Consider the following 22525-nt stretch of genomic DNA (forward strand, 5'->3'; position numbering starts at 1 on the left):
CTTTGGAGCTGAGATTCACTGTAGGGTGGTAGGAGAAAGGCATGTGCTCTGGGTTCTGCACCTGAAATACTGTGAGCACAGCACAGCCTTCATCCCCATTGTGCTGATAAGGAACAGTCAGCCTTTCACTGCTTATCTCACTCTAAGTGCCTGTTCATCAACAGAACAATGACTGTGGGGTGAAAAGAAGGTGGTTTTGGTGTCGCTGGGTGGTGTGGGAAGTGCTTTCCCAACCTTGGAGTGGTTTATAGGGATGGAAAACCACAGCGTGTCAACTGCTGCCCTCACGTTACCGCCAGCACTGCAGCTTTTAAATGGCTCCTTACCTTCCTTAACCTCTAAACTTTCCCCTTTAATCAAACCAAAGTCTCAAATACATTCAAGGCGTGGAGGAAACGATCCCACCTCCATCGTGTGCTCCCATATTGAGTGCTTGGATGGAGACCACGAGCTCATGGAATAGCCCAGAGACAATGAAAGCCTGTGTGGTTTGTGTGTGCTCTGCCAAAACCCCCATGCATGAATTTCCATCTCTTCTTTGTCTTTGCAGGACGTGTTTGAGATGCGCTTCGCTAAGATGCCGGATGAACCGGAGGAACCGGTGATCCCGGCCTCTTCTCCGGTGGTGGTACCACCTCCAACCAAAGTGGTTCCCCCTTCATCCAGCGACAGCAGCAGCGATAGCTCCTCCGACAGCGATAGCTCCTCCGATGACTCCGAGGAGGAGAGAGCTCAGCGGTTAGCAGAGCTCCAGGAGCAGGTAGGGCTCCATTGGGGTGCATGGGCTGCCCTTCTTTGTGTTCAACTTGGGCATTTAACTTCATTGGATTCGTTTATGTTAGATGTGAGGAGGGAATTCTTCACTCAAAGGGCAATTAGGCTCCAGCTCTGCTGCCCAGAGCTGTGATGCCCCATCCCTGGAGGTGCCCAAGGCTGTGGATGAGGCCCTGAGTTGGTAGGGGGCACCCAGCTGTAGTGGGGGTGGTGCTGGGGGGGCTTTGGGTTCATTTTAATCCAACCATGCTGTGATCCTGTGGTTTTATGATCTTAAAGGACCCATCCAACCCAAGCTTTATATGGTTTTGCAGTTCTTTAACCTTTAAGGACCCTTCCAACCTAACGCATTCCATGCTTCTATGATCTTTAAGGACCCGTCCAACCCAAATTTCCTATGGTTGAGGTCTTCTATGGCCTCCAAGGATCCATTCAACCCAACACATTCTGTGGTTCCATGACCTTTAAGGACCCATTTAACCCAGTGCATTCTGTGACCTTCAAGGATCCATTCAACCCAACACATTCTATGGTTCCGTGACCTTCAAGGACCCATTCAACCCAACACATTCCTTGGTTCTGTGACCTTTAAGGACCCTTCCAACCAATGCTGTGGGATTCTGTAGGGTCCTCTGGCCTTTAAGATCCCTTTCAACTCAACCCATTTTGTCATTCCATGGTATTTAAGGACCCTACAAACACAAATCATTCTATGAATCCACGATTCTGTGATCTTGAAGGTCACATCCAACCCAATCCCCCTTCCATGACTCTGTGATCTTCAAGATCACTTCCAGCCCAAGCCGTGCTGTGGCTTCATGGCTCTGTGATCTTTAAGGACCCTTCCAACCTACCCCATTCTGTGCTTCTATGATCCTTTAGGACCCTTCCAAACCCAGACCCGTGGTTCTGTCATTCAGCTCACAGCTGTAGACCATCTTGTTGTCTAACAGTGAGTTTCAGCTCTCCAACCCATAATAGTGAAGGGCTGATGAGGTGCAAAGGAGCAGTGCTCTCTGGGATGGATGGAAAGAGGGAGGAAAGCATGAAAAGAGGTAATTAATGTGGAATAAAAGGGGGTGTTGGGCCAAAGTATCTTGATCTGTGTGTGTCTCCCTTTCAGCTGAAAGCAGTGCATGAACAGCTTGCAGCCCTGTCCCAGCCCCAGCAGAACAAACCAAAGAAAAAAGAGAAGGACAAGAAGGAGAAGAAGAAGGAGAAGCACAAAAAGAAGGAAGAGCTGGAAGACAGCAAGAAGAGTAAAGCCAAGGAACCGCCATCCAAGAAGGCCAAGAAAAGTAACAGCAACAGCAGTACCTCCAGGTCAGCCCTGTTTGCGGTGCAGCCGTTGTGTTTTAATGCACTGCAGTGCATGACACTTATTCTTCTCCCTCTGATAACTGTGTGGCACGTGGGGATCTTGCAAAGCAGCACCCACAGCTTCAACAGCCACCTCTCACCCATTGGGGCTGCTTTAACTATAAGGATGGGAAGGAAAAGCTCTGGGGTTTGGGCCATTGAAGCCTGATCCCCTCTGTCCTCTCCCTCCTGTTTTAATTGGAGCTGTAGGTGTTGAAATGGGAGGTAACGTGCTGAGAGTCCCTTCTGCTTAAACTGGGAGGGGACGTTGTGCTTCACCCGGGGCAAAAAGGAGGAGTTGGGCACGTTGAGATGAAACGAGGAGAGGAAAATAAGCAGGGCTGGAGCCTCAATGCATCACTTGATGTATGCTGGGTAAACACTGTGGGGCACAACGTGAGCTCTAATAGGGAAATAATCTACCTGGGACTCTTCCCTTCCTTATTGAGTGCTGCTGCCCGGCCTTCACTGAGCATTGCCACCCATGGGTGTGCTCTGAGCGGGATAAATACCTGCAAACACAGCTGCACATCTGCCTCCTTGTTCCTCTCCAGCCAGTTTTGAAGTGCCCAGCAGACATCACGGAGCATCCTTTGCTCCTGCTGCTGCTTGGGGCTGTATTTCCCTATAAATGTTGGGTTTTGCTTCTGCCTCCATGCACCCCATGGGGAGATTGTGCTGCCCCGGGGCCTCGAAGCAGCACAACCCCATGTGTTTCTATAGGGAGATGCTTTGGGCTTTCACCCATCAGACATAGCAGAGCTTCACCTGCAGCTGCTCATTCCTGAGAGCTCAGGGCACTGAGGATGCCCAGCATCCATACCTGGGTGTAGCTATGAGATAAGAGGATGAAAGCAGATGTTGGTGCATGCAGAGAGCTCCGTGCTGCTCCTCCCTGACCACCTACTGCTGTTCCATAGCAATATTCCATATTCCATAGCAATAGATGCAGCCATGCTGCTGTAACGTATCAGAACCAAACAGCTGCTTTTTGCAACGTCTCCTCTCCTTGGTGTGATCCATAATAACGTGTTATAATTGTTCCTAAGTAGTAAGAAGGAGCCTGTGACGGTGAAGAACAGCAAACCCCCTCCAGCCTACGAGTCTGAGGAGGAGGAGAAGTGTAAACCAATGTCCTATGAGGAGAAGAGGCAGCTGAGCCTGGACATTAACAAACTCCCTGGTGAAAAGCTGGGCCGAGTTGTCCACATCATCCAGTCGAGAGAACCCTCACTTAAAAACTCCAATCCCGATGAGATTGAAATTGACTTTGAGACATTAAAACCCTCCACGTTACGGGAGCTGGAGAGATACGTAACGTCGTGTTTGAGGAAGAAGAGGAAACCTCAAGGTACCTTTCATCCTCACAGCAGTTTCCCTCACATTCCAATGGTGTATTCCCACCTTTAGGGCCTTTTATTGTGTTATTTGCTAAGGAAAGGAGCTGCTGCTCCTCCAGCAAAACGAATGAAGCCCCAGCAGTGTCTGTTAGATCCAATGGCTCTGAGTCAAGGCCTTCCGTTCCCAACCTCCCTTTAATGTAATTATTCGCTTCCTAAAGATGTCAGTGTGAAGAGCTCGGGTTGAGAGCAGCGTTGTGGTCAGAGGCACAACGAACAGAGCAGCTGCTGCTCCTCCTCCCTGCCAACCTGTGGGGCTGGAGGAGCTCTATTACAGCCATAACGTGCCCCTTTATACCCACCATGGAGCATTTCATCACCTCACTCAAACCCTGTGGGATATAGGGGCCTCTCCCTGTAATCATGGCTGATCCCAGTGTGGTATAAACCCAAATAAGAAAGGAAAGCTGCCCGAATTTGAGGCTCAGCACATTCTCAAGGGGTACAGCAGAGCCCTGAGCACCCCCTGGGCTGCAGCTCCCTATTTTAATTAGGGTTTAAGCTGTTAAAAAAGTCAGCCACGTCCTCCTTCCATGAGCCAGGAAGCCAAAGCAGCACCAATAATTCAGCATTGAGAACCCAGTGCTGGGCTTGGGGTGGCTGCGAGCAGAGAGGAGGAGGAGCAGAGTTTGGTTGATTCTGGGTTCCTTTCTGTCCCTCTGACCATTTTGTACTGTTGTCTTCTTGCAGCAGAAAAGGTGGATGTAATTGCTGGCTCCTCTAAAATGAAGGGGTTCTCCTCCTCAGAGTCTGAGAGCACCAGCGAGTCCAGCTCCTCCGACAGTGAAGATTCAGAAACAGGTTAGATGCAGCTTATTTAAAGACTCAGTCCTATAATACCTGGTTTTGTTTTTTTTCTGTATAAATAAATATGTTTTCATTACCGGCTTGGTCTTTAATTTTTTGTCTTTGTAAATTAAACCAATATACACTGTGTAGGTGCTGCATGCTGCCCTTCTCAGGCCCTCTATTCAACTTGGCAGGTGCAGTGTTGTCTTTAGCAGTTCTCAAGCACGGCAAGGTTTTGTTGTGAGCATTGACTTGCTGGGTGCAGGAGCTGAGCTGCATTGTGTGCCACTTTGTCTGTCTGAGGACCTAGATGTGTATTTCTAGGCAGCTGCTGTGTTGTCCTTGTGGGAGACTCAGTGTATCAGAGGAGGAACCTTGTGTTGGTGTGGCAGAGCCTTCTCTAAAGAGCATTGAGCATTGAGGGAAGCACAGCGTTGCTCTCCCTTCTGTCCTTGTGCTTTTTGGATTGGGCTTGGGCTGCTCACATCCTTATGGAGTGCTGTGCTTTCCTGTAGCACAGTTCCCTCCTTGGTTTTGCAGCAGCAAAGCTCTGTGTGGTCGACTAAAGCTGTTTTCTATGGCAACTAACCCAGCTTGGAGGTGATGCTGGGCTCTTCCCAGCATAGAAATCAGCAGAAGGAACAGGGTCGTTGTGCAGGGTAGATGAACCTAGGTCTGCTTGCATCTACGTGGATCTATTTGGATCTATTTGGGTCAGCTTAGGTCTGCTTGGATCTACGTAGGTCTCCTTAGATCTACGTAGGTCTCCTTTGATCTGCTTAGGTCTACTTAGATCTATTAGGGTCTCTTTGGGCCTGCTTAGGTCTGCTTGAGTCTGTGTAGGTCTACCTGGATCTCCTTAGATCTACTTGGGTTTGCTTAGGTCTCCTTGGATCTATATGTAGATCTACTTGGGTCTATGTAGGTCTACTTGGATTTAATTGGGCCTGTGTAGCTCTACTTGGATTTAATTGGGTCTGTGTAGGTCTACTTGGACTTAATTTGGTCTGTGTAGCTCTACTCGGGTTCAACTGGATCTTTGTAGCTCTGCTTGGGTTTAATTGGATCTGTGTAGCTCTACTTGGGTTTAATTGGGTCTGTGTAGCTCTACTTGGATTTAATTGGGTCTTTGTAGATCTACTTGGATCTATGTAGGTCTTCTTGGATCTACATACATTTACTTGGGCCTGCTTGGGTCTGCTTGGATCTACATAGGTCCACGTGGGTCAATGTAGGTCAACTTGGGCCCCACTGAACCCCATGGTGTGACACCTTCAGGTTGTAGGGCTGGCCCCATTGAACCCCAGAAACGTTCTGTTGGGAACTGGGGTTCATCCCCACACCCTATGGTTGTGCTGGCCTAATTAATGGGCTAATTGAGATACTTGCTTGCAGAGCAGCACCCTGCAGCCCCACCCTTTGATTCCCTATAACCAAACCAATGCTGATAGTACCAAAAATGCACTTTTTGGACCCAAACTGGCATCAGTGCCCTTGATACAGAAGAGCAGAGAGAAAGGGAGCGTTAACTTGCAGATTAAATAGCCCAAACCTTTGGATTTAGGAGGAAAAACTGCTTTCACAGAGCTGTTCCCTCCCGCTCATTAATTGCTCACTAATTAATTACTGCATTGCTGTGCCATCAGCTCTGGGCGGTGACGTTTGTGTCTCTGTGCTACAAGCAGCAGAGCAGTCGATGCCAAAGCATTGCAAGCAGCACCAGACCTGCAAACTTCAGCTCTTCAAAACCAGCTGCTTGCAGAACGAGAGCTCGATTCCGGTTAAACAGGTTGTTAATTAACATCTTGCTTGCATGCAAATAGCCCCGAGCTGCCCGGCACCCATCTGGGCTTTGAGATCTGGCTTTATTTGATGGAATCCCTTAATTTTAGGGAGTGAATTCTGAACTGAATCCAAACCAAAGGGAAAAGTGACTTTGCTCAGTGCGGGTGGAGAGGTTTGAGGTGCAGTGCATTGGATGTCAGATGACAGTGCTGTATCAGATCACCATTATGGGGGGGTCGTTGGTGCAGAGCTGTGCTTGGACTTGTGCTCTCTGGCCATAAAGGGGGCACTTGGGTGCCCTGGGTTCAATGCTGGGCTGCTCTGTTGTTATTATCTGCTTGCTGCCATCCAGTTGTACTGCTCGGTGTTGGGGGGAAGGGGGGGGTTCTATACATGTTGTTCTGCTCAGAGCTCAGCTTTCCTCTTTGTTTCATGGAGGAATTTGTGCCCCCAGCTCATAAAAGCCCCAAATCCCCCCAGTTCTCCCCATGGCCATTCTGCCCATTCCAGGCTCTTCTCTTAAGGCTCCATTGGGGGAGGAGGGGGGTTAAAATGGATTCATTTGGTATTGTGCTCTAATTGGGATTATACAAGGGGAGAGGGGAGGGGATGGATACTTACAGTGGGTTTTTTAATCTTTATTTTTGTTTGATTTTTAATAATAAACTCAATAAAGTGTTTGGCTTGCTATGAAAAATACACCTTTGTATCATCCTGGAACTGTAGCTTTAACCCCTGTTTTAAAGCAGAGGGAGATGTAGTGCCTGGAGAAGGGAATGTTGGACCTGTGCTGCTTGGGATAGAGATGATATGGGTGGGAGCAGAAGAGGACTTAGGGGACAATGTGTTCCAATGTTGTCCTTCTTGGTCAACCAAGTTGAGATGCCATCACAGAAACTTTATTTCTTTCTTTCTTGGTTGTTCTGCTTTGCTGGCTCCCAGCTGCTCCAATGGAGCTTTATTTTGGGGTATAAAACAAGGATTTTTTCAACCTCCAACGCATCACACCTGGCCTTAAGGGAGTTTTTGGTATCTCTGGAATATGGCAGAGGGTGTTGAGCCATTGTGTCAATGCAGAGCAACTTCCACAGCCTGGATTGTCACCTCCAACACTCAGCACCAGGAATGTGGTTTGGATGAGCACCAGAACTGCCCTCCAGGATGTCCATGGGCAGCAGGGAATAGTGCAGGCATCTATTGAAGAAGCAGTGAGGAAAGACGTCGGGTTCACAGCGGTTGATCCCATCCCGTTCTTGGCACAGTTGTTCTAAGCCATGGATGGCCGTCGTGGTCTCCCTTCATCATCTTTGGGTCTTGAAGCTCCTTGGTTGGCATCTCCAACCCAACACTGGCCGTCGCCAACCCAACATTGGGGATCTTCAGCCCAACTTTGGCCATTGACAACCCAACATTGAGGATCTTCAGCCCAACACTGGGCATCTTCAGCCCAACGTTGGCATCTCCAACCCAACAGTGAGGATCTCCAGCCCAACTTTGGCTATTGACAACCCAACATTGGGCATCTCCAACCCAACATTGAGCATCTCCAACCCAACATTGAGCATCTCCAACCCAACATTGAGCATCTCCAACCCAACGTTGGCATCTCCAACCCAACGTTGGCATCTCCTACCCAACGTTGGCATCTCCTACCCAACGCTGGCATCTCCAACCCAACAACGGGGATCTTCAACCCAGCGTTGAGCATTGCCAACCCAACATTGGGCATCTTCAGCTCAGCATTGGGCATTGCCAACCCAATGTTTGCATCTCTAACCCAAATCACAGAGAAGACTGCTCTGTTCCAATGCTCACAAGGCTTTTTCAGCCTCATCACTGGCGCTGACCCTTGTCCTCCCTGATCTTAGCCCATCTCATTCAAGGTCACATCTTAATTCCACTCAACCCAGAGCTTTTCTCATCTCTTCCCCAATCCTCACAAGCTGCAATTTTGATTCCTTTCCCTTCCTGTAATGGTTTTTCCCCCTAGTAAGACTGAAATAGGGCTCCTTATGATCCTTCCTCCATATTACAACCTGCCAGGTCTTCAGCCCACATCCTTGCAGCCATAGATAAGCAAAGCATCCACAGAAGCATCACATTTCTCAGACCCATCTTCCTTTTCCCTTCCTCCACAGCCATCGATGTGTGAATTCATCCCAGTGGTTTTGCTTTGGGAGGATGAAATCTCCCAGTGTTGAGCTGTAGGAGCAGAATCCATCTGCACATCTCACACCATCAGCACTCTGTTATAGGGCTCTGCACCTCAATCAAAGCAATCTTGTGTTCCAAGCTGCTCTTTGGGATGGTGCAGGACGGAACCTGGTGTTGGTTGTTGAGCGTTGTCCTCCAGCTCCTGTTTTTGCCCCAAAACTCCCATTCCCAGCTTGTAGACGTCTGCAAACAGGTGGGAAGAGCTGATCTTGCCAGAGCATGGGATGAAATCCTCCTCCGTGCCAAGGATGGATGAAACAACACCACATAAGGCCAAGGAGCTGGGGTGGAATTCGCCACCAAGGAATATTTTTGGCCGGATAACCCAGAATTGGACAAATATGTGTCTGTATTTCTCTCTTTTTCTTGGCCTGGGTTGGCAGAAGAAAATCCCTGGGAAAGGCTGAAACTCCATCCAGTCACTGCTATGAGAGCCCTTTAAAATCATCCCTGAGTGAAGGAGGAGGCGTGAGAGATCAGCCTTTGTCCATTCACATGGCTGGCCCCAAATCTCTCTGTGTTGGAGGCAGCTTTGCTGTGTGCTGAGCTCCATTGCTCTTCCTTTATTTCTCTTGTGGTTCCTGCTTTTCTCCCCTTATCTCTGCCTCCCAACGAGGCCCCATTCCTGGAATAGCTGAGTTTGGTCAAGCAGAGCTCTAGTGCTTTCCCAGCACTGTGTTAACATGTGGGGTCTGCAGCACCGTGTTGGGGTGGGGAGGTGGGGAAAAGCCAGTTCCAGGTGTTCAATAGACTTTGCCTTCCTCATAGAATCATTAAGGTTGGGAAAGACCTCTTGAGATCGCCTGTTAAACTGTCATAGCAAAGCGCTGCCGTGCTGCGCCGTGGTCTTCTTTAGGTTATTAATTTGTGCTGTCCTTCTCTTTGCAGAAATGGCACCAAAACTGAAGAAGAAAGGGCACTCTGGGCGAGAGCAGAAGAAGGTAGGACACGAAACATCCCTTCTTGCCTACAGGGCTGGGGTCAAAGCCCATGTTAGGGGGAGGTGGGGAGGGGTCTGAAGCCTATCTGGCTTACACGCTCCACTAACAGAGCCCCCATTGCTCAGCTCGGAAGCCATCCTGCTTCCAGCCAAGCCCAGCTCATCCATTCAGACTCACCTGACCATGTTTTCTCCCTTTTAGCATCACCATCACCACCACCAAACGGTGCAACAGCAGCAACAACAACAACAGCCACCTCCACCACCGCAGCCCCCTCAGCAGCCCCCACCACCACCACCGCAACAGCTGCAGCCACAGCAACTGCAGCCACAGCCACCGCCCCCACCCCCCGTCCCCCCGCAAGCTCCGCCACCGATGAAGTCCTCCCCACCTCCCTTCGTACCTGCACAGGTCCCCGTCATGGAGCATCCCCTCCCGGGGAACATGTTTGACACTATGCCGCATTTCACTCAGCCCATCATGCATCTCCCCCAACCCGAGATGCCTCCTCATCTTCCCCAACCGCCCGAGCACAGCACTCCTCCCCATCTGAACCAACATGCGGTGGTCTCGCCTCCAGGTGAGTGCAGGGTGGGTCCTAGGGGGTTCTGGGGGGTGCTGGGGACACTGCTTGGGGTGCTGGATGTGCCATGTTGACTTGTGGATACCCTATGTTGGGTGCTGGGGCTGTACCTTGGGTGCTGGGGCACTGCCTTGGGTCCTGAGCACTCTGCTTTGGGTGCTGGGGACACTACCTTGAGTACTGGATGTGCCATATTGAGTTGTGGATACGCTACATTGGGTGCTGGGCCTGTGCCTTGGGTGCTGGGGACACTGCTTTGGGTGCTGGATGTGCCACATTGGGTCCTGGTACCCTACGTTGGGTGCTTGGGGCTCTGCTTTGGGCGCTGGATGTGCCACACTGAGTTCTGGGTACCCTACATTGGGTGCTGGACACTCTTCATTGAGCGCTGGGTCCATTGTTGGGTGCTGGATATTCTACATTGGGTGCTGGACACCTCATTGGGTGCTACATGCTCCGTGTTGGATGCTGAACACACCACGTTGGGTCCTGGACGCTCTACGTTGAGTGCTTTGTTGGGTGCTGGGTGCTCTGTGTTGGGTGCTGAGCACCATGTTGAGTGCTGGACACCACGTGTTGGGTGCTGGACCCTCTATCTTTGGTGCTGGGCACCTTGTGTTGGGTGTTGGCCAACTTGTATTGGGTACTGGGTGCTCTATGTTGGGTTCTGGATGCTTGGTTGGGTTCTGGATGCTTGATTGGGTGTTGGACCCACTGTATTTGGTGCTGGATGCCCCGCATTGTGTGTTGGCACCTTGTGATGGGTGCTGGACACCCTGTGCCGGGTGCTGGAGCATCCACAGCCCCAAATCCTGGGTGGGAAGGTGAAGCCAGAGCTGGGATGTGGGGTTGGTGACTGGCTGGAGGTGTTGGGTCGCACCTTGGAAGGTAGTGTTGTAGAATCACAATCTGGTCTGGGTTGGAAGGGAACTTAAAGGTCATAAAACCATACAGTAATTGAGTTAGAAGGGTCTTCAGCCATCTCAGAGCCATGGGATGGATTGGGTTGGGTTCAAAGGGACCTTGAAGGTTAGATGACTGTAGAATGACTTGGGTTTGGGTTGTAAAGAGTCCTTAAAGGTCATGGGATCATAGTACGGCTTTGGTTGGAAGGGTCCTTAAAGATCATAGAATGATGGGATCGCAGCACAGTTGGGTTAGAAGGGACCCAAAGACCCCCCCAACCCCCCCCCGTCACAGCTGGGTGCCCCCCACCATCTCAGGGCCCCATCCACAGCCTCAGGGATGGGCACCACAGCTCTGGGCAGCGGAGCCGGGTCCTCACCTCCCTTTGAGTAAAGAATTGAGGTTTAAATCCCCTCCCCTTCATCCCCCCACCATCACACGGTGCCAGCAGTCACTCAGCACCTTTCTGACGAGCTCCCTGTCGGTCTCTCCCCAGCTTTGCACAACGCTCTGCCTCAGCAGCCCTCGAGACCCAGCAACCGCGCCGCCGCTCTGCCCCCGAAGCCTCCGCGCCCGCCGGCCGTCTCACCAGCCATCAGCCAGCAGCCCATGCTCCCTCAGCCGCCTCTGCCCCAACCTCCCCAAGTCCTGCTGGAGGACGAGGAGCCTCCCCCGCCTCACCACAGCCTGCCTCTGAGCACCAGCCAGATGCAGCTCTACCTTCAACAGCTGCAGAAAGTGCAGCCTCAGACTCCTCTTCTCCCTTCAGTGAAGGTCCAGTCGCAGCCCCAGCCTCCCCTGCAGCCTCCGGCGCACCCCGCGGTGCAGCAGCTGCAGCACCAACCCCAGCAGAGGCCCATGCACATGCAACCCATGCCCTTCCCTTCCCACATCCCCCAACCGCAGCCACCTCCGCAGCAGCATCCACCCCCGCAGCCGCCACCGCCGCAGCCTCCGCAGCCGGCGAAACCTCAACAAGTCATCCAGCATCACCCCTCACCACGGCACCATAAGCCCGATCCCTACTCGACCGGTGAGCAGGAGCTGTGGCCGCAGACCCTGCAACCTTTGGTGACACAGGGGTGGCTTGATGTCGTCTCCACGTCCTTCTAGGGGTGCTTTGCTTTGGGTATCGGGCACCTCGTGGGGTTTTCAGCCAACTCGTGTTGGGAACTGAGTGCTCTCCATTGGGTTCTGGACTTGTTCCGTGTGTTGACCAACATGTGTTGGGTGTTGGTCAATGTTTGTTGGTCCCAGACACCCTCTGTTGGGTGTTGGCCATGTATTGGGTGCCAGACGCTCTGCATTGGTTGTTGGCCAACATGTGTTGGGTCTCTGACACCCTCTGTTGGGTGTTGGTCAATGTTTGTTGGTCCCAGACACCCTCTGTTGGGTGTTGGTCAACATGTGTTGGTCCCAGACACCTTCTGTTGGGTGTTGGCCATGTATTGGGTCCCAGACGCTCTGCTTTGGTTGTTGGCCAACGTGTGTTGGGTCCCAGACACCCTCTGTTGGGTGTTGGTCAATGTGTGTTGGTATCGGACACCCTCTGTTGGGTGTTGGCCATGTATTGGGTAGCAGACACTCTCCATTGGGTGTTGGCCAATGTGTGTTGGGTCCCAGACACCCTCTGTTGGGTGTTGACCAATGTGTGTTGGTACCAGACGCTCTCCTTTGAGTCTTGGTCAACATGTATTGGGTTCCAGACATCCTCTGCTGAGTGTTGGAGAGCTGTTTGCAAACTGAGCCCCAGAACATCTCCTGGATTCGATTTGGGGCAAATCTAAGCGAATTTGGGGCTTTCTAGTGGAGGTTGTGGGTGTTCTTGGTGGTGGGGCTGCCCGGTTTTGCAGCGCCATGTTGGTTTGTGTGGGGTGATTGGTCAACAGTGTGTCATGATAGGGCAGTGTTTGTCATGATAGGGCAGTATTCGGTTGCAGTAGGGCACTGTGTATCGCGATAGATCAGTGCATGTCATGATAGGGCGTTGTGTGTCGTGTTCGGGTGGTGCATGTCACGATAGGGCAGTGAGATAGGGCAGTGTTTGTCACAGCTGGACTGTGTGTGTCGTGATAGGGCACTCCGTGTCATGATAGGGCAGTGTGATAGGGCAGTGAGTGTCCCAGTATGGCACTGTGTATCACGATAGATCAGTGCATGTCATGATAGGGCAGTGTGATAAGGCAGTGAGTGTCCCAATAGGGCGCTGTGTGTCGCGATAGATCAGTGCATGTCGCGATAGGGTGGTGTGTGTCACGACAGGGCAGTGTGATAGGGCAGTGGGTGTCCCATTATGATGCTCTGTGTCAAGATAGAGCCCTGTGTGATGTGATAGGGCTCTGTGTATTGCGATAGGGCGCTGTGTGTCGCGATAGGGCACTGTGTGTTGTGATAGGGCAGTGTGATAGGGTAATGTGTATCCCATTATGGCTCTGTGTGTCATGATAGGGCGCTGTGTGATGGGATAGGGCTCTGTGTATTGCAATAGGGCGCCGTGTGTCGCGATAGGGCTCTATGTGTCGCGATAGGGCTCTATGTGTCGCGATAGGGCGCTGTGTGTCGCGATAGGGCGCTGTGTGTCGCGATAGGGCTCTATGTGTCGCGATAGGGCGCTGTGTCGCGATAGGGTGCCGTGTGTCGCAATAGGGCTCTATGTGTCGCGATAGGGCTCTGTGTGTCGCGATAGGGCTCTATGTGTCGCGATAGGGCTCTATGTGTCGCGATAGGGCTCTATGTGTTGCGATAGGGCTCTATGTGTCGCGATAGGGCCCTATGTGTCGCGATAGGGCGCTGTGTGTCCCGATAGGGCTCTGTGTGTCGCGATAGGGTGCCGTGTGTCGCAATAGGGCTCTATGTGTCGCGATAGGGCTCTATGTGTCGCGATAGGGCTCTGTGTGTCGCGATAGGGCTCTATGTGTCGCGATAGGGCTCTATGTGTCGCGATAGGGCGCTGTGTGTCGCGATAGGGTTCCGTGTGTCGCGATAGGGCTCTATGTGTCGCGATAGGGCACTGTGTGTCGTGATAGGGCGCTGTGTGTCGCAGTAGGGCGCTGTGTGTTGTGATAGGGCTCTGTGTGTCGCGATAGGGCGCTGTGTGTTGCGATAGGGCTCTATGTGCCGCGATAGGGCTCTATGTGTCGCGATAGGGCTCTATGTGTCGCGATAGGGCTATATGTGTCGCAATAGGGCACTGTGTGTCGTGATAGGGCGCTGTGTGTCGCAATAGGGCACTGTGTGTCGTGATAGGGCGCTGTGTGTCGCAATAGGGCGCTGTGTGTTGTGATAGGGCTCTGTGTGTTGTGATAGGGCGCTGTGTGTCGCGATAGGGCTCTATGTGTCGAGATAGGGTGCCGTGTGTCACGATAGGGCTCTATGTGTCGCGATAGGGTGCTGTGTGTCGCGATAGGGCGCTGTGTGTCACGATAGGGCTCTGTGTGTTGTGATAGGGCGCTGTGTGTCGCGATAGGGCTCTATGTGTCGCGATAGGGCGCTGTGTGTTGCGATAGGGCTCTGTGTGTCGCGATAGGGCTCTATGTGCCGCGATAGGGCTCTATGTGCCGCGATAGGGCCCTATGTGTCGCGATAGGGCTCTATGTGCCGCGATAGGGCTCTGTGTGTCGCGATAGGGCGCTGTGTGTTGCGATAGGGCTCTATGTACCGCGATAGGGCTCTATGTGTCGCGATAGGGCTCTATGTGTCGCGATAGGGCACTGTGTGTCGTGATAGGGCGCTGTGTGTTGTGATAGGGCTCTGTGTGTCGCGATAGGGCGCTGTGTGTTGTGATAGGGCTCTATGTGTCGCGATAGGGTGCTGTGTGTCGCGATAGGGCTTTATGTGTCGCGTTAGGGCTCTGTGTGTCGCGATAGGGCTCTATGTGTCGCGATAGGGCGCTATGTGTCGCGATAGGGCTCTATGTACCGCGATAGGGCTCTATGTGTCGCGATAGGGCTCTATGTGTCGCAATAGGGCTCTATGTGTCGCGATAGGGCTCTATGTGTCGCGATAGGGCTCTATGTGTCATGATAGGGCGCTGTGTGTCTCGATAGGGCTCTATGTGTCGCGATAGGGCTCTATGTGTTACGATAGGGCTCTATGTGTCGCGATAGGGCTCTATGTGTCGCGATAGGGCTCTATGTGTCGCGATAGGGCTCTATGTGTTACGATAGGGCTCTATGTGTCGCGATAGGGCTCTGTGTGTCGCGATAGGGCTCTATGTGTCGTGATAGGGCTCTATGTGTCGCGATAGGACGGTGCGTGTCGCGACTGGCGTCGTCTCCGAACAGCATTTGACTGACTGGTGCCGAACTGTTGCAGGTCACTTGCGGGAAGCCCCTTCCCCTCTCATGATGCATTCCCCACAGATGCCGCCGTTCCAGGGCTTGGTCCACCAGTCGCCACCTCAACAAAACATCCAGCCAAAAAAACAGGTAAAGGAAAACGGGCGCCATGTCTCCCCCCCCCCCAGGCCCAGGGCAGAGTGAAGCAGAGAGAGGTTGACGTGGTGGGTTTAATGTGGGGGGGGTCTCAGGGGTCGCTGCCGGAGGGGCCCTTGCAGTGCCTGACCCCCCCCCCCTCCATGCTCTGCTCCGTGGCAGGAGATGCGATCCGCCTCCGTCGTGCAATCGCAGCCCATGGTGGTGAAGGAGGAGAAGATGCATTCTCCCGTCATCCGCAACGAAACCTTCAGCCCCCCTTTGCGTCAGGACCCCCCGAAACACCCTGAGAGCATCAAACCCCCCACGCACATCCCGCAGAGTGAGTATCAGCCCCCTCCTTTCCCTCCCACACATCCACGTGGGTGTGGGGCACAGTGACCCACAGCTCACGGAGCTGTTATCATTGCAGGGACGGAGATGAAGCCCATGGAGGGTGGGCGACCCGTCATCAGACCCCCAGAGCAGAACGCGCCGCCGCCGGGCGTGCAGGACAAGGAGAGGCAGAAACAGGAACCCAAAACGCCCGTCGCCCCTAAAAAGGTGAGTTTGTTCCCAAAATGACGTCCATCCCTGGAGGTACCCAGGGTTGGGCGGGTGCTGAGATCCCTTTCAGTCCAACTGTGCCTTGATCCCGTGGTTCTGTGATCTGTAAGGACTCTTCCAACCTATTCTGTAGTTCTGTGATCTTTAAGGACCCTTCCAACCCAACCCTAATTCATTCTTTGGTTCTGTGATCTGTAAGGACCTTCCCAACCCAACCCCAACCCATTTCATGGTTATGTGAACCTTTGGGATGGATCTAGTACCACCCATTGTGTGATCTCATGGTTCTGTGATCTTTAAGGACCCTCCCAACCCATTCTATGGTTCTATGATTTTTAAGGACCCTCCCAACCCAATCCCAACCCATTCCATGGTTCTGTGATCTTTAAGGACCCTCCCAACCCATTCCATGGTTCTCTGATCCTTAAGGACCCTCCCAACACAACCCCAACCCATTCTATGGTTCTGTGATCCTTAAGGACCCTCCCAACCCAACGCATTCTATGGTTCTGTGATCCTTAACGACCCTCCCAACCCATTCTATGGTTCCGTGATCTTTAAGGACCCTCCAATCCAACCCCACTCCACCATTCCATAGATATCAGAGTGGAAATCTGCCCATCAGAGTCAATCAGAAAGGAGCCGGTCCCTCTTTAACCATATCAGACCCTTCTTATTTTCATGGTTGACCGACAGCCAAATGCTCTGCATCCCCTTTAACCCCCCCCAAACACTCTGCATCCCCTTTAACCCCCCCCAAACACTCTGCATCCCCTTTAACCCCCCCCCAAACACTCTGCATCCCCTTTAACCCCCCCCCAAACACTCTGCATCCCCTTTAACCCCCCCCAAACACTCTGCATCCCCTTTAACCCCCCCCCAAACACTCTGCATCCCCTTTAACCCCCCCCAAACACTCTGCATCCCCTTTAACCCCCCCCCCCAAACACTCTGCATCCCCTTTAACCCCCCCCCAAACACTCTGCATCCCCTTTAACCCCCCCCAAACACTCTGCATCCCCTTTAACCCCCCCCCAAACACTCTGCATCCCCTTTAACCCCCCCCAAACACTCTGCATCCCCTTTAACCCCCCCCAAACACTCTGCATCCCCTTTAACCCCCCCCCCAAACACTCTGCATCCCCTTTAACCCCCCCCAAACACTCTGCATCCCCTTTAACCCCCCCCCAAACACTCTGCATCCCCTTTAACCCCCCCCCAAACACTCTGCATCCCCTTTAACCCCCCCCCAAACACTCTGCATCCCCTTTAACCCCCCCCCAAACACTCTGCATCCCCTTTAACCCCCCCCAAACACTCTGCATCCCCTTTAACCCCCCCCAAACGCTCTGCATCCCCTTTAACCCCCCCCAAACACTCTGCATCCCCTTTAACCCCCCCCCAAACACTCTGCATCCCCTTTAACACCCCCCAAACGCTCTGCATCCCCTTTAACACCCCCCAAACACTCTGCATCCCCTTTAACCCCCCCCAAACACTCTGCATCCCCTTTAACCCCCCCCCAAATACTCTGCATCCCCTTTAACACCCCCCCCAAACACTCTGCATCCTCTTTAACCCCCCCCCAAACACTCTGCATCCTCTTTAACCCCCCCCCAAACACTCTGCATCCTCTTTAACCCCACCCCCAAACACTCTGCATCCTCTTTAACGCCCCCCCAAACGCTCTGCATCCCCTTTAACCCCCCCCCAAACGCTCTGCATCCCCTTTAACCCCCCCCAAACACTCTGCATCCCCTTTAACCCCCCCCCAAACACTCTGCATCCCCTTTAACCCCCCCCAAACACTCTGCATCCCCTTTAACACCCCCCCAAACACTCTGCATCCCCTTTAACCCCCCCCCAAACACTCTGCATCCCCTTTAACCCCCCCCCAAACACTCTGCATCCCCTTTAACACCCCCCCAAACACTCTGCATCCCCTTTAACACCCCCCCAAACACTCTGCATCCCCTTTAACACCCCCCCAAACACTCTGCATCCCCTTTAACACCCCCCCAAACACTCTGCATCCCCTTTAACCCCCCCCCCAAACACTCTGCATCCCCTTTAACCCCCCCCCCAAACGCTCTGCATCCCCTTTAACCCCACACCCAAACGCTCTGCATCCCCTTTAACCCCCCCCAAACGCTCTGCATCTCCTTTAACCCCCCCCAAACGCTCTGCATCCCCTTGAACACCCCCCCAAACACTCTGCATCCCCTTTAACCCCCCCCAAACACTCTGCATCCCCTTTAACCCCCCCCCCAAACACTCTGCATCCCCTTTAACCCCCCACCCAAACACTCTGCATCCCCTTTAACCCCCCCCAAACACTCTGCATCCCCTTTAACCCCCCCCCAAACACTCTGCATCCCCTTTAACCCCCCCTAAACACTCTGCATCCCCTTTAACCCCCCCCAAACACTCTGCATCCCCTTTAACCCCCCCCAAACACTCTGCATCCTCTTTAACCCCCCCCCAAACACTCTGCATCCCCTTTAACCCCCCCCAAACACTCTGCATCCCCTTTAACACCCACCCAAACACTCTGCATCCCCTTTAACACCCCCCAAACACTCTGCATCCCCTTTAACCCCCCCCCAAACACTCTGCATCCCCTTTAACCCCCCCCAAACACTCTGCATCCCCTTTAACACCCCCCAAACACTCTGCATCCCCTTTAACCCCCCCCCAAACACTCTGCATCCCCTTTAACCCCCCCCCAAACACTCTGCATCCCCTTTAACCCCCCCCCCCAAACACTCTGCATCCCCTTTAACCCCCCCCCAAACACTCTGCATCCCCTTTAACCCCCCCCCAAACACTCTGCATCCCCTTTAACCCCCCCCAAACACTCTGCATCCCCTTTAACACCCCCCAAACACTCTGCATCCCCTTTAACCCCCCCCCAAACACTCTGCATCCCCTTTAACCCCCCCCCAAACACTCTGCATCCCCTTTAACCCCCCCCCCCAAACACTCTGCATCCCCTTTAACCCCCCCCCAAACACTCTGCATCCCCTTTAACCCCCCCCCAAACACTCTGCATCCCCTTTAACCCCCTCCCAAACACTCTGCATCCCCTTTAACCCCCCCCAAACACTCTGCATCCCCTTTAACACCCCTGTTACCCCCCTCCCCTTTTATCCCAGGACCTAAAGATCAAGAACATGGGCTCGTGGGCCAGCCTGGTCCAGAAGCATCCAACCACCCCGTCCTCCACCGCCAAGTCCTCCAGCGACAGCTTCGAGCAGTTCAAGAGGGCGGCGCGGGAGAAGGAGGAGAGGGAGAAAGCTCTGAAAGCTCAAGCAGAGCAAGTGGAGAGGGAGAAAGAACGGCTGAGAAGGGAGCAGGAAAGGATGAGGTGAGAGCATCAACCCTTGTCCAACCCCAAACCCTTCCATAGGGGGGGGGGTGTCGGGGTGTGTGGTCCTTCCCATAGAGCAGAGCTGTGACGTGGGGCTGTTGCAGGAGCCGTGATGATGAGGATGCCATGGAGCAAGCACGCAGGGTGCACGAGGAGGTGCGGCGACGCCAGGAGCAGCAACAGCAGCAGCAGCAGCAGCAGCAACAGCAGCAACAGCAGCAGCAACAGCAGCAGCAGCAACAGCAGCAGCAGCAGCAGCAAGTGCAGCCCGCAGCATCCTCGGCCCCGCAGGCGCAGAGCTCACAGCCGCAGCCCTCGCAGTCCATGCTGGATCAGCAGAGGGAGATGGCCCGGAAACGGGAGCAGGAGAGGAGGCGCAGGGAGGCGGTGAGTGGGTGGCACCCTGAGACCCCCCTCATACCTCAATGCCACCTTGAGACCCCCACAGGGACACCCTGAGACCCCCCTCATACCTCAATGCCACCTTGAGACCCCCACAGGGACACCCTGAGACCCCCTTTGTACCCCAGTGCCACCTTGAGACCCCCACAGGGACACCTTGAGACCCCCTTCATACTGCAATGCCACCTTGAGACCCCCACAGGGACACCTCGAGACCCCCCTCATACCCCAATGCCACCGTGAGACCCCCACAGGGACACCTTGAGACCCCCTTTGTACCTCAATGCCACCTTGAGACCCCCACAGGGACACCTTGAGACCCCCTTCATACTGCATTGCCACCTTGAGACCCCCACGGGGACACCTTGAGACCCCCTTTGTACCTCAGTGCCACCTTGAGACCCCCACAGGGACACCTTGAGACCCCCTTCGTACCACAATGCCTCCTTGAGACCCCCCAGTGCCAATTTGAGACCCCCCAGTGCTATCTGGGTGCCCTCCTTCATACCTCAGTGCCACCTTGAGACCCCCCAGTGCCACCTGGGTGACCCCCTTCACACCCCAGTGCCACCTTGAGACCCTCAGTGCCAATTTGAGACCCCGCAGGGACACCTGGGTGTCCCCCTTCATACCCCAGTGCCTCCTCAAGACCCCCGGTGCCACCTTGAGACCCCCAGTGCCAATTTGAGACCCCCCAGTGCCATCTGGGTGCCCCCCTTCATACCTCAATGCCACCTTGAGACCCCCCAGTGCCACCTTGAGACCACTAGAGCCACTTCGAGGCCCCCCAGTGCCACCTCAAAACCCCCAGTGCCATCTTGAGACCCCCCAGTGCCACCTGGGTGCCCCCCTTCATACCTCAATGCCACCTTGAGACCCCCAGTGCCAATTTGAGACCTCCCAGTGCCAATTTCCCTTCCCCTTCCCCCCATTTCCCCCCCCTGACCCCATTCCCCCCTGACCCCATTCATTCCCCCCCGACCCCATTCATTCCCCCCCGACCCCATTCATTCCCCCCTGACCCCATTCATCCCCCCCGACCCCATTCATTTCCCCCTCACCCCATTAATTCCACCCCCGACTCCATTCATTCTCCCTCGACCCCATTCATTTCCCCCCCCGACCCCATTTCTCCCCCAACCCCATTCATTCCCCCCCGACCCCATTCATTTCCCCCTCACCCCATTCATGTCCCCCCCTGACTCCATTCATTCCCCCCCCGACCCCATTAATTTCCCCCCTGACCCCATTCATGTCACCCCCCGACTCCATTTCTCCCCCAACTCCATTCATTTCCCCCCCAACCCCATTAATTCCCCCCCTGACCCCATTAATTCCCCCCGACCCCATTAATTCCCCCCCTGACCCCATTAATTCCCCCCCTGCCCCCATTAATTCCCCCCCTGCCCCCATTAATTCCCCCCCTGACCCCATTCATTTCCCCCCTGCCCCCATTCATTCCCCCCTGACTCCATTCATTCCCCCCCCGACCCCATTAATTTCCCCCCTGACCCCATTCATGTCCCCCCTCGACTCCATTTCTCCCCCAACCCCATTCATTTCCCCCCCACCCCATTAATTCCCCCCTCACCCCATTCATTCCCCCCTGCCCCCATTCATTCTCCCCTCACCCCATTCATTCCCCCCTGACCCCATTAATCCCCCCCTGACCCCATTAATCCCCCCCTCACCCCATTCATTATTTCCCCCCCTGCCCCCATTCATTCCCCCCCTGCCCCCATTCATTCCCCCTCACCCCATTCATTATTTCCCCCCCTGACCCCATTCATTCCCCCCCTGCCCCCATTCATTCCCCCCCCGACCCCATTCATGTCCCCCCCCGACCCCATTCATTTCCCCCTCACCCCATTCATGTCCCCCCCTGACTCCATTCATTCCCCCCCGACCCCATTAATTTCCCCCCTGACCCCATTCATGTCACCCCCCGACTCCATTTCTCCCCCAACCCCATTCATTTCCCCCCCCGACCCCATTAATCCCCCCCTGACCCCATTAATTCCCCCCCTGACCCCATTAATCCCCCCCTGCCCCCATTAATTGCCCCCCTGTCCCCATTCATTCCCCCCCTGCTCCCATTCATTCCCCCTCACCCCATTAATTCCCCCCCTCACCCCATTAATTCCCCCCTGACCCCATTCATTCCCCCCCTGCCCCCATTCATTCTCCCCTCACCCCATTCATTCCCCCCTGACCCCATTAATCCCCCCTGACCCCATTCATCCCCCCACAGATGGCAGCTACGATCGACATGAATTTCCAGAGCGACCTGTTGGCAATATTTGAAGAGAACCTCTTCTGAATCAGCCGCCTCCTTTTCCTCGTGGGACCCCCCCCCTTAAAACCACCCCCCCCTTTAAACCCCCCCATTACCCCCCTTTAAACCTTACCCCCCCCCCCCATAAAAAAATACCAACCCCATAAAACCAATTGAAAACGGATCCGACACCGACGACCCCCCCCAGGAAAAACAACGGTGGGGATGGAAGGATGGATTAAAATGGGGGGGGGGGGGGGGGGGAAGAGAGAGGATGGGGGGGGGGGGCTTTGGGTTGGGGGGGGGGGGAGAGAAGAGGGGGGGGGGCAGCCCCCATTGTATCCACCCACCTCAAGGACCCACCCCCTTTTTGCCCCCCCCCCTCCAGCTCTCGCCCCCTCCTCCCCCCCCCCTTTATTTCCTTCCTTCCTCCCCCCCACATTTATTTCTTTGTTTTTTTTTGTTGTTGTTTTGGGTTTTTTTTTTTTTTTTTTTGGTTTTTTTTTTTTCTAAAAAACACACAAAAAAAAAAAAAGAAAAAAGAGAGAAAAAAAAAACAAAAAAAAAAACAACCGTTCTTCCTTTGGGGGTGTTTGTTTGGGGGGGGGGGGAAGGGGGGGGTTATATGGGGGTATATGGGGTGATGGGGGTTATAGGGGGGTATATGGGGTTATGGGGGGGTTATATGGGGGTATATGGGGTGATAGGGGGCTTATGGGGGGGTATATGGGGTGATGGGGGGTCATAG

At 53.9% G+C, this 22525-nt stretch overlaps 1 protein-coding gene across 7 annotated transcripts in view; it reads left to right on the forward strand.

Annotated features, from left to right (window-relative positions):
- BRD4 (bromodomain containing 4) overlaps positions 1 to 22285 on the forward strand; it is a 53704-nt gene extending 31419 nt beyond the window's left edge. For 4 of the 7 annotated variants that reach the window (XM_085535224.1, XM_085535227.1, XM_085535225.1 and 1 more), the window contains 13 exons: positions 551 to 760; positions 1898 to 2097; positions 3183 to 3484; positions 4224 to 4334; positions 9210 to 9262; positions 9464 to 9842; positions 11248 to 11784; positions 15066 to 15178; positions 15347 to 15506; positions 15597 to 15727; positions 18886 to 19097; positions 19205 to 19487; positions 21754 to 22285. In XM_085535224.1, the coding sequence (XP_085391350.1) occupies positions 551 to 760; positions 1898 to 2097; positions 3183 to 3484; positions 4224 to 4334; positions 9210 to 9262; positions 9464 to 9842; positions 11248 to 11784; positions 15066 to 15178; positions 15347 to 15506; positions 15597 to 15727; positions 18886 to 19097; positions 19205 to 19487; positions 21754 to 21822 (2760 nt within the window). In that variant the 3' untranslated portion in view covers positions 21823 to 22285. The remainder of the gene's footprint in view (positions 1 to 550; positions 761 to 1897; positions 2098 to 3182; positions 3485 to 4223; positions 4335 to 9209; positions 9263 to 9463; positions 9843 to 11247; positions 11785 to 15065; positions 15179 to 15346; positions 15507 to 15596; positions 15728 to 18885; positions 19098 to 19204; positions 19488 to 21753) is intronic. The other 3 variants (XM_085535226.1, XM_085535229.1, XM_085535230.1) reach the window with 2 other exon arrangements.
- Positions 22286 to 22525: the final 240 nt, after the last annotated feature.

Source organism: Coturnix japonica, unplaced genomic scaffold, assembly GCF_054131305.1.
Source record: "Coturnix japonica strain WE unplaced genomic scaffold, WE-NBRP24 Scf113, whole genome shotgun sequence".
Taxonomy (NCBI): domain Eukaryota; kingdom Metazoa; phylum Chordata; class Aves; order Galliformes; family Phasianidae; genus Coturnix; species Coturnix japonica.